The 12,547-nt window shown below is 38.5% G+C and overlaps 1 protein-coding gene across 2 annotated transcripts in view; it reads right to left on the bottom strand.

Moving 5' to 3' along the window:
• The window catches only part of PCSK2 (proprotein convertase subtilisin/kexin type 2), a 319,189-nt gene that overhangs the window by 156,191 nt on the left and 150,451 nt on the right, over window positions 1–12,547 (bottom strand). For both annotated transcript variants that reach the window (XM_044660725.1, XM_044660726.1), the window contains one exon: window positions 12,371–12,479. In XM_044660725.1, the coding sequence (XP_044516660.1) occupies window positions 12,371–12,479 (109 nt within the window). The remainder of the gene's footprint in view (window positions 1–12,370; window positions 12,480–12,547) is intronic.

Raw genomic sequence — 12,547 nt, 5'->3', positions numbered from 1 at the left:
GTCAGTGTCTCCTCTAGCACTTACCAAATCTCAAGAAGTAGGGATTGTTCTCTCTCTCTCCACTCCTGCCCTGTTCCCTGGCATGCCTGCACCTGAGGGGGTGCCTTGGAACCTCACTTATAGACATGAGGACAGCAGCTGTGTTTCGCTTTTAGAAGCCAGATGCTTGCCACTTATTCTGGCATTAATGCTACTAAGAGGGAGAACAAATACATGAATGTGTATCTGGCCGAGAATATTGATAAGATCGAGTATCACATCCTCCTGCTCATAAATGGATTTTCTCTTGATCAGATACATCAGGATGAACACATGCTTTGTACACTGTCGCAGAGCCAGGGATATGTAGCATTAGAACAAAATTTAGCTTTCTTTCCTTACGTTTATAATCACAACTTCTAGATCAGGTACCTCCAGCCAGTAGCAAGCAAGCCAGATTTCCTTGTTGGGTTTTTCTGGGCCCACCTGGCCAACTTATACCATTGTGCCCTACCCTCCCTGCTTGAGTAAGCTAGAGTTCTGAATCCGTGGTTTGTGAATGTGTTTTTTAAAACAACTTTTCTGACAAGTACACTTCAATATAATTCGTTTCCTTCAGCGAGAACTTATTCTTCCATCAGGGCCTGTATATTAGAGAGGATTCCTGTACCAGGAATAGGTACCATCCAGACTACAGGTTTTTACATTTTCTTTGTTCTTAGGAATCCCCAGGAATGTGTCCCTTTTTAACAGAATTTGGTTAATAAATGAAGGGGGCAAAGTTTCTTTTCTTGTGTACATGTTCCCCATGACATCAGGATGGAGAGGGGTGTTTAGTTTGATGGACCACCGTTTCATTAGCTATTTACCAATTAGTGATGTCTTGGGATATTCAAGGAAAGGGCTGAATAATGAGCTCTTAAAACTCTATTGAGCAGGGGGCAGCTGGGTAGCTCAGTAGATTGAGAGCCAGGACTAGAGACAGGAGGTTCTAGGTTCAAATCTGACCTCAGACACTTCCCAGCTGTGTGACCCTGGGCAAGTCACTTGACCCCCATTTCCTACCCTTACCACTCTTCTGCCCCCCTGGAGCCAATACATAGTATTGACTCCAAGAAGGAAGGTAAGGGTTTAAAAAAACTCTATTGAGCAGCCTGACCAAGCTTCAGGGTCTCTGGTCATTGAGAAAGGACCATTGACCTATGTCACTTTAATGGTTATAATGCTGGCCTAACCAATGAACTGATAATCAATAAGCTGATATTTCTTACACAAGATCAGTCTCTCAAAATAATTTTAATTATAACACATTATAGTCCTATACCTCTTATCTTATGTATTTAAAAGATAATTCTGAGACAGATTCACAGGCTTCACCAGACTGCCAAAGGAGCCCATGCCACAAAAATAGATTGAGAATCCTTCGTTTGATTTATAGCTTTCTGTAAAAGCATGCTAGAAAAAAGATTTTAAAAGAACATGCTAGAGCATGATTATTACTTGTCTGTACCCTGTTTTCAACCCCTCACCTAAATCTCTGCTATCTCTTCCCACAGCAATCACAAGGAAAAGGATTAGAACCTTGGCATTCCACCTTTTCAAAACTACTAGTGTCTGCCTTAGAATATAATTTCAGATATATTTGATTTCCCACATCAGTGGAGGTAGTTAAGCTGTGAACAATCCAGAATAGTGGACAGTGGCAGTTTCATTAAAGATTAGTGATTTCCTTGGTGTGTGAATCCCCTCCACCAATTCCTTTATCATTTAGCTGAGAAACCTTAGAGAGGGAGCTCCCTGTAGTTCACAGTCATATTATGGGATAGTGGTCAAACAGCTAAGTACCAGAGGAGACATTTGAACCGCAGTATTCCTGGTTTTAGGTCCATCTCTGTCTTTACTACCCAGAACACAGCTATTAACCAGAATAGAATAGAAAACAATGTTATTTTATTTGCCTTTGGAATGCTATAATGAAATCACCCCACTAAAAATTTGCTGTAACTCTAAAAAACCAATCTACATAAGATTATGCAATCTATGAAACTAGATAGAGAAGGATATTATCACCCTCCACAGAAAGGCACCAGTTCCTGGAACTCTTGCTTTTTCTAAACAAGGAGAGAGAATGTGAAAGGAGTTACTAAGAGATGGAAGTTACCAAGCTAGCAGCAATGGAGAAAATGATGACTATGATAGGCAGGGACTGGATATTTCTAGACCTGAGGCTGATTAGATTAGAAGGAAGATAAAATTATTTTTGTATTTATATATACATATTAAATATAGATTTATCAGAGAGAGAGCAAGAGAGAGAGAGAGAGAGAGAGAGAGAGAGAGAGAGAGAGACTGAGAGAGAGAACCTAATTGTGTTAAAGGTAAGTTAAATAAGTTAAGTGTTAAGATGTAAAGGTCACTTAGACTTAGGTCAGGTTCTTGTCATAGGAAAAAAATCAGGATAGCTTGTTGAAAGTTCAGAGGAGTTTCTGGAAAAACAGATCACCTTTAAGTAATATTACATCTCTTGAGAACACAGAGACAGTGAGGTCAGAAAGATGTGGCTTTCCCATCTTAGAGGAAACTAAAAGCTCCTGAGGGGAATAAGAATGTTCACAAGTGAGTGTCTCCTAACAAAAGCAGAATTCTCTTTGGTGGATAGAGCCAATTTAATAAGTCTAAAGATCTGAGAGAAAAGGCCCAAGTTTTACTGTTTTTGTTTGTTTCTAAACAGATCAACTTCTTTCCCAGAGAGTCATATTCATTGCTGCAATTCATCTACCTGAATTTCTCTTTAACCAAGTACTCAACCTTGCCTTTGTATTTATTCCTTGAACTGTGATGCTCTGATTTTTGACTTCAATAGGGAGTCACCCCAACTCTAGTCCTTCATGAATATCCCTGATTAATCGCCTATCCCAGTGATGGGCAAACTACGGCCCTGGGGCCAGATGAGGGTGGTGGGGGTACGGGGGTGGTCTGACAAATACAATGAGCCTTAGAAACAGACTGACAGATGAGCATTTCCTTTCCTTTGGTCCCCTCTTTAAAAAGTTTGCCCATCACTGACTGACCTATTCTAATACATAGATGACCTCTCCCTGATTCTTACGATCATCACAGAATCACAGAACTAAAGAATTTCAGCAATGGAAAGGACTTTCAGAGCCCACCTAGCCCACCAATATTTAAGGAAGAATTCTTTTTACTACAATGACAAGTGATCATCTGGCCTCAGTCTGAAGGCAGCTCATTGAGCTTTGGGATAGCTCTAATTTCTAGGAAATTTTTTTCCCGTATTTGAAACAAAATCTTCTGATCAACTTCCACTCATTCCTCCCAATTCTCCTCTCTGGAGCTAAGCTGAACAAGACCAGTCTCGCTTCAGGAAGACAACCCTTCAAATCCTGGCTATCCTCACTAAGCTTGTTTTCTTGTGTCCAGTATAAACATTCCCAGTCCTTCAGCTGATCTTCATATGGCATGCTCTTGAAACCCTTCAACATCCTGGTTTCCCAACTCTGGCTGTCCTCTGGCATATCTTGCCAATGCTAAAATGTGGTACCTCAAACTGGTCATAATACTCCAGATGTGATCTAAGACAGATATATAACTTTACCTACTTCCACCTGTGTCTTTACCAATGCTTAACTCCCTGCCTTGGGGTAATAGACAGGTTCCCAGATGGAGTTCTCATGAGCACATGATGCCCTCACAATGAAAGGGCTTAAGGTGTTATAAGTAGAGTTGTGCTGATATCTATATGTCAGGATTATGGAACAGGTAGTCTACTTGTGGGCTATGGAATTCTGGGTAGCAGTGAGTATAGCCTCTTAGTCACGTTCTATTAATATTAATTTGAGAAATTAACATATTTATTATTTATAATGTGATCTAGGCTACCAGTCGATGGTCAAGGAGGGTAGCAGAGATGGGGGAAGGCAACCTAAGAGTGTGCTGGATAGCAAGAGGAAGCTAGGAAGGAATTGATATTGTTTAATTAAAATTTTTTAAATTTAAATTAAAAAAATTAAAATTCTATAAAATGTGTGATCTCCATGAAAATAATCCAGCTTACACATAAAGGGTTTATAGCTTGTAAGAGTATATAGGATAGCAACTTTTCCATGGGTTTAATAATTGAATAAAATTCAATTAGCATCTATTAAGCACCTGTGCTTAATGTGCTTAATAGGCTAGCTTAGCATCTATTATGTGCTATAAGGCTCTCCACTGTGATGGGCACTTGGGATGAAAAGAAAAAAAATTAAATAGGCCCTGTGTTTACACAGCTAACATGCCAGTGGGAGTAGATATGGGTGTGGGCATAGAATTATAGATAATTTGAGGGAAATGGAGGACATCCAGTGGAGAGAAACCAGAATGTTGAAGGAAATTGAGAGAAATTGGGGGACAGAGAAGGCTTTAGGAAGAAAGTGGTACCTGGTTGAGCTTTGAAGGAGATAGAGATTCAGAGAAGTCAGATTGAGAAGGGAGTTCATACCAAGCATGGGTGCGCACAGTCTACAAATCTGCATTCATTATATCTTTGGTATGACATTCAGTAGAGTGGCTAGGGAGTATTATTTAACTGTGTATGAATGCAGATAAATAGCATTTATTTTCCATATGAGGAATTCCTTTTCTTTGTTTCTTGAGTTATATGGGCAGGCAAGGATGTCCATTTACATAAATGGCTGCTGGTCATCTCAGTGCCTTGAAAGCCAAATTTTCCAGTATTTTTAGTTCAGTGTGTTCATCTTGTTATTCTGTAATGGAAGTTTGAAGTTGATTTCACCTTCTAACCTTCTTATACTGTACTTCCTTCTACAAACTCTGATCTGCTAGACGACTTGAGCCAATTTGCCTTTCCTCACACAATGCACTCTGCCCTACTCTTTGCCTTTGCTCTTGTTCTCCTTTATGCCTGGATCATTCTGCCCCCCTCATTACAGTCTTCTACTTTTCTGTTTTTCTTCAAGTCAGCTAAAATTCCATCTTGTGCAGAAGAATTTTCTCAGTGCCTTCTCCTACTGGTTGTAATTTCCTCATCCGTAAATTGAGCTGGAGAAGGAAATGACAGTCTTCTCTGGGAGACTACCTTTCATCTATTGTGTATATATTTTGTATGTACATCATTAATTACATATGGTTACTCTCATTAGAATGTGAGCTCCTTGAAGGCAGGAACTGTTTTTGCTTTTTAAAAATATTTCTAATACTTAGCATAGCACTTAGTAGTTTGGCACATAGTAGGCACTCAACTTATTGATTGATTCTTAGCTTTGAGAGAGTCGCAAAAGAATGATATAATGGAAAGAAATGAAATTATGGAAAGGAAAGGTTACTTGGAGTCAGGATTCTTGGGTTTGAATCTCAACTCTGATATTTCTTGCTTATTTAATCATTATTTATACTAAGGGGGTTGGCTGAGATGATCTCTAACTAAATCAGATGGCTCGGGGGATCTAGGAATTTCTTACATTTTTTGAGGACCTATCGTTTGTTTTGCATATATCTTCCCCACTCCAAAGGACACAAAACAGTATAAGAAAAAAGAACAACAATAAGTCATCTTAAATGAATTTTTCTCTTTCTACCCCAGCACACCTACTTTATCCTCTTCCTCTTTACCCAGAGTACCCAGTTTCTTAATGACTGACAAGCCTGAATGCAAATGGAGACAACATAATACCAGAGGGAAAAAAAAACCATTAATTAACTCTAGACAGTATTGCTGTTCAGCCATTTTTCAGTGATGTCTGATTCTTTGTGAATCCATTTGAGGTTTTCTTGGTAATGATACTGTAGATATTGGCCATTTCCTTATCCTACTCATGTTACAGATGAAGAAACTGAGGCAAAGAGGATTAAGTGACTTGCCCAAGGTCATACAGCTAGTGTCTGAGGACAGATTTGAACTCAGTAAGATGGGTTTTCTTGATTCTAGGTCTGGTATTCTGTCCACTGTACCACTTAGCTGTCCACTAAACAGAGTTAGAACCTGAGGTAAAATCAGTGATGTGCTGCTAAATGTTTAACAACCATCTTTCTTGGAAGAAAATCTGTATTATTAACATCGTCTTATCATTTTAAGTCCAGACAATCAATCAAGCAGTAACTCAAGATCATATTTGTAGTATTTGCTGATTTATGAAGGGTAATTTCTCCCAGTGGAATTTCACAATTGGCTCTTGAACACTTGTATGAGCTGAGCCCAGGACAGCACTGATGAAAATTTTGCCTTTGATATTTACTACTTGTGTGACCTTGGACAAAACCTCTCTCCTCTAAAATCACTATCCTGTACAGTCTCAGTTTTCCTCAACTCCAAAATGAGAGGATTGCATTAGATAACTTTGGGGGTCCCTTCTAGCTCTATAGCCATGATAATCTGATAAAAAAGTAAGTTATATATCTTCCTTAGTTCTTTAGGGAGAGAAGGAGGGGTGATGTGGGTATCAATCCAGGCACTAAACAAAAGGATACTAAAATATACATAAGAAGGGCTACTGGAGGTATTTCCCATGGTCTATTTTTAGTTCCTCTTCAGAAGTTTCCTTTCTAGCTCACCTTTTGTATTCACCAACCAAAGAGTGGGACAGGGAAGGACAGAGATTATGAGGTTGGAAGCCTCCATCATCCTTAGTTGTCTATACAAAGCTTGTTTAGAAGCAAAACTTGGTCCTCTCTAACCAATATGTTGCAGTGCTTTCTCCAGCTTGGAAAGGTTTCTAAGCTAAAGCACTTGGGGATCAAGAAATAGTTGAGTAGGCTGAAGCATCAAAACATATCCTTTCTCTCTGCTTTTATTTCTCTTTCTAATTTTTAGACCTCAACCTCCAGAGAAAACTCTTTTTATCCACTCATCAGAAATACATGGTAACATTGTTTTTAGGTTTTGACATTGTTGCAAAGAAAAATCAGGCTTTAAACTAGATGACTTATTTGGCTTCCCTGGCTGTATAGTTTCAAAGGCTTGCTTTATAAAGCACAATGTTCTTTGTGGATTTCCAGAAAGAATCAATTCATTATTTCATCTCTGAATGTCCTTCATATGTAAATTGACCAAGAAAAAAACAATGAAACCCATTTCTGGAGAGCTCAAATAAGGAATAACTAGCAGAGAGTTGTCTCCAATGGTTTACCTCTAGGAAATGAAGGTAAGCAGACTTACAAAGTTGATATGGGCTTTCATGGTAATTGACACCATAGAAGGGACCATTTTGGCCAAGGAGCTTGGCTCCATGAAGTATGTGAGGAATTCAGTGCTTTTAGCTGTGTTGTATCACTTTCAGACAGGCTGAGAACAGCGGCCTAATAAGAAATTAAATTATTATTTGGGGACAGAGAGCTAGTCTATTGGGATAGTATATGTATACATCAGTGGATATGAAACTTAAGCCTCTTCTTATAGATACATTTGTACATATATGAATGGAAGTACTAACTAAAAAACAATGGCATGTCTTCAACAGAGAAAGAGTTCACAAGTTAAGGAATTGTGGCTGTGTTTTGAGTGTAGTTTTTTTTGAGGGACTTTGTATCTTTTGTATGTTTATGTAAGACCAAACCAGAAAAAAAATGATTTGAGAGATAGAGAAACAAACTTGTGGGTTCTTGGGAAACACAAGTCTATGTTTCAGTAGAAAGAATTTTGAATTTGTAGTCAAAGGATTGAATTCAAATCCTAGTTCTACCTCTTAGTACTTGTATGAACTTAGATGAATCATATAACCTCTCTGGATCTCAGTTTCCTTATCTATAAAATGATGGGATTAGACTATACAGCATTTATTGTCTCTTCCCTCTCTAGATGTATGATCCTATGAAAAAAAGGCATATTTGTCTATCATTCAGCTCTGGAGAACCTCAGGATTATGTTTGTTCCTGTTTGCATGCAAAATTAACTTTTTATAGCTCAGTCTAGATACTTTAGCATGACAGCAGTAAAAAAAAGAGCTACTAACAAACTGTTAGAGTCATTTTTATATCACCTCTCATATCCAAGTAGTTCTATTTATTCTACTTTTGTAACTTCTGACCCTTCTCTTTTCCCTCTGCCATTACCCTTATATAGATCTCATTACTTTCTATCTGGACCATTGCCATAGACTCCTAACAGGGATGATGACTGATTTTAGTGGTGATGAGAAAACTAAAATGCACTTAAATTTTGTTCTGGGGACCTGGATGGAATGAAAATGTTTATGCTGATACATATAATCAAGTCATAAGATACTGTGACCAATTACTCTGATTTAATCATCTGTCATAGTATAAACAGAGTCACAACTCATAATTTTGCTGTTGTTTTTTCTCCTTCTTGGGACATAGACCTATGTATATGCTATGCATTAAACATTTAATTACATAATACTTAGAAAGCACTGTGAAGTCAGGGATATACATAGCCCATTTAAAAATATTATCAATACTAGCAGGGTTCTGAATTCAGAAGGTCCTTAATGGATGTGTTATTGTCATTTGTAGAATTTCTGAATTGCAGAGTTGGAAGGGAGCTCAGGACAATTTAAAAAGGCTTATTGAACAAGAATTCCCCATATGACATCATCTAATCTTTGTTGACATTCTCAAGCAAAAGGGAATTCACTACTATTAGCCCATTGCAGTGCTTAGACAGGAATAATTGTTAAGCAAGCTTTTCCTGACATTAAATGAAATTTGTCTCTTTGCAACTTTTGCTTATTGATCCTAGTTCTGGGGCAAAGAAGAAAAAAATAATCCTTTTTCCATATGACGACCCTTCAAATACCTATCATATGCTCTTAAGTCTCTAGACTTATCCTTTTTCTAGGCTACATGTCCCTAGTTTCTTCAACTTAGAGAATGGTCTGGGGGCACACACACAGAGGTCAAGTGACTTGTCCACTATCACAGGCAGTATATGCCTTAGATCTTCTCTGAGGATACATTTTGTGCATTATACCAGACTGCCCCTTTAAATTATTAGATGGCATAAATACGAGGCCCTCCACCAACTTGGTTGCTCTCCTTTGAATGATCTACAGTTTATCAATGTTTCTCCCAAAATGTGGAACTCATAACTGAATATAGTACTTTATTCAAAGTCTGACTAGGGCAGGTACAGCTGGATCTGCATATACCAGCCCTCAATATCTGCCTCCTCTGCTCCTATTACTGGAATGCTGAATTGTGCTAAAGGAAATATTGGGGTTCTATTATAAATTTATGTTATCTGATTTCAACAGGACCCTCCCTGCCAAAAGGAAATATTTTTATTCTTTCTTCTCTAACTGATTCGCTTTTGTATCTCCCACAGTGGATATTACAAATCTTCTCTAAGTTTTCCAAAAGCATCTCTCTTCCATCTTCTTCTTTTTAAAAAAATGTAGGCAGAAGAGTGGTAAGGGCTAGGCAATGGGGGTCAAGTGACTTGACCGGGGTCACACAGCTTCTTCCTTATCATACCCCTACTCTAATAGCTCAAAACTCTGTTGTTCCCCTGTTCTGTCCTATTTGACTCCAGTCTCTGATGAAGTAGTAGCTTTTCTCATCATCAACATCAGACCTTCTTCTTGTGCTCTTTATCACATCTTCTTCCATTCCCTTCAGCAAATTTCCCCTCTTTCCATAATTATTTCCCTCTCTATTTTTCAAGCTTCTTTTATTTATTTACTTTGTCCCTGTTATATAGGAACATGTCTAATTCTCTTCTATCTTAAAAAAAAGTCACTTGACTCTATTATGCTTTAAAGCTAATTGTCCTGTTTCATCTCCCTTATACAGCAAAACTACAGAAAAAGCTATCTATACTCGTCTTCACTTCCTTTCCTTTAAGTCTTTTCCCTTTCTTGCAGGCTGGCTTTCATCATCATCATCATCATCATCATCAGCACCACCACCACCACCACCATTATCATAATTATCATTACCATCATCACTAGCATTTATGTAGTGCCTTAATATTTGCAGAGTGATTTATCTTAACTCATTTCATCCTCACAACAACCCTGTGTTATTATTATCCATATTTCACAGACTGGGAGAAGTTAAGAGATTTTCCCAGGGTCACATAGCTATTAAGTGTCTGAGGCAGCACTTAAATTTGGATTTTGTTAATTCCACATCTATCACTCCAACCAGTACATCACTTGGCTGCCTCATTAATCAACTGAACCTTCACTCTCCAAAATTATTAGTTATCTATTGGTTGCCAAATTCAGTGACCGTTTACTATTCTTATCCTTATTGTCTCCGCAATATTTGATGTGTCGATCCCCATTTTCTCCTGGTTATGCTCTCTGTTCTGGATTTTCCCATGACCCTGGTCTTTCTTGGTCCCTGCTGTCTGGCAGGATACTCTTTTTGTGCATCTTTTGCTGTCCTCCAGCTGTGGGCATAACCCAAGGCTCTCATCTCTTGCTTCCCTATGTTCTCTTTCTTAGTGATTTCATCAACTTCCAAGCTGGAGGGAGGGACATGATGGAGACTGTCAGCTCCTTTCATGTCAATTTCTTCCCAGAGCCTTATTCTCCTTTCAGCTACCTGAAGTGGGGTTGACATTGTCCATCTTCTCTCTCAAAGCTGGAACCCAGAAGTACCTGAAAGGACTGCATAGTCCAAAGAGACAGGAGAGATCTTGAAGAGCTTGGAGCTCTCTTCTATCCCACTGCTGCCAACTCCACCATGCCCCTCATGCAAACACAGGGTGTTGATCTCCACTAATGAAGAGGTAACAGTGGACTTTGGGGTTAACACTGAATTAGCTTTTTTTGACTGTTGTGCCTCCTTGTTGAAGCATATAAAGCTTAGGCTACACTAGATCTTCCAGTGTTTTCCCCCAGCTGAACTGCTGCCAGCTACCCACACAACACTGATCTGGCATTTGTGAAATTTGATTTTTTTTGAACCTAATGTAAGATTTTTTTACATGATCGTGAGGTTAATAATATATGAGGAAGGGAACTCAAGAATCAAGGCAAGATGAATGGAGTTTGGAACAAATTTCAGGGATGGAGCATATCAAGTGGAAATATTTAGGGATCAATATCACGAGCTGGAAAAATGGCTAATAGTTTCAGAAGAAAGGTGAAAAGACCATCAGGACAATGCAGTTTTCCCCTTTTCTCCTTCTACCTCTGGTTTACTCTCCTTCCTTAGATTTCAGAAAGTCCCCAGAGCCATGGAAAGTAAACAGGTTCTGTTTTTCAAGTCCAGATTCATTGCTATTGAATGTCCCAGAGACAGTTTAATAAAGTTCTGGAGATTTTGCTAAACACTAGTTTCTGTCAAGATAACTCTTGAGGTCACCCTGGTACAAGATTTTTAGATACTATTCCCAGGGGACTTCTGGGATATGGGATCCTCAGCAGAATGAAGCCAAGAATTCACTGTGAAATATATCTTAAAAACAAAAAACAGAAACCTCATCTTGTTTTAGAATTGATACCATGTATTGGTTCCAAGACCAAAAAGCAGTAAATGCGAGGTATTTGGGGTTAAGTGACTTGCTCAGGGTCACACAGCTAGGAAATGTCCACCTAGTTGTCTGGATACCAATATTATAAATAAATCTTGTTCCTATTCTACCCCCTTGAAATGATGGAGAAATAGCCTTTGTATCAAATTTAAAAGGGATTAGGAGAACCATGAATAGATATATCTTTATGTAGTTTCTACAGGAGCTGAATAAAGTTGAGGATTTACTTATAAAATGGAAAGACAACATGGTCTGGGCCCATGGTGGCAAACCTATTGCACACATGCTGGAGGGGGGCACTCAGCTCTCTCTGTGGGCACACACACCATTGGCCAGCACAGAGTTTGTCATAGTTTATTACTAGAAAACCAGAGGGACGTGGGGCTGGGCTGCTCTCCTCACCCTCGCCTGAGGACATTTCTCACATCATCTGCCCCTCTAAAAGGATTGCCATCACTAATCTGGGCACTATGCTGTCAATCAGTCAGTCAATAAGCATTTATTAAATCCCTAGTATTTTCCGGGGACTGTGCTATATGGCCTATTTTATCAATACCTTTTGAAGACTATTTCATCAATCTTTTGAAGAATAAACATGCTTTTAGAATGACATTCATTGTAAAGAAAGCAAACAGAAAAGTCCATCCAGGGATGCGCTGAAGCCAATCTGAACCAGTTCTTGAAATCTGATTGTTAAATTTTCAGTATGACCATTTACACTTCAGAAACTGCTACATGTTACAAATCTAGCTTTATTTATTGATTTGTTGATTGTCTAGACATGAGAAAGTGATAGATAAAATGTTAATGATGCAAATTAAATTTCAAAGTGTGGCATGCATTTTCAGAGAGCCAGTTGTTAAATATTTACTGGAACAGCCCCAGACAAATCTATGTTCTCAAATGATATTAGAATTTTGAAATACTTGCCATCATCCATGATTCCTATGGTAACTCCTTTTCCTGTGTACCCCAGCTCCCAAGCTTCAGCCACATTCAAATCAAGTCCTGGAGTTCCATCGGCTTGTCCAGTGTTGATCTGTTACATAAATTCAAAAGCAGAAGAACTTTATTTATTTTGTGTAGAGTCCTGAGAGTTTTTATTTT

The sequence above is a fragment of the Gracilinanus agilis genome, chromosome 2 (assembly GCF_016433145.1).
Source record: "Gracilinanus agilis isolate LMUSP501 chromosome 2, AgileGrace, whole genome shotgun sequence".
NCBI lineage: Eukaryota > Metazoa > Chordata > Mammalia > Didelphimorphia > Didelphidae > Gracilinanus > Gracilinanus agilis.
Note: the sequence above shows the minus strand (reverse complement) of the source record. Positions and strands in the feature narration are given on the sequence as shown.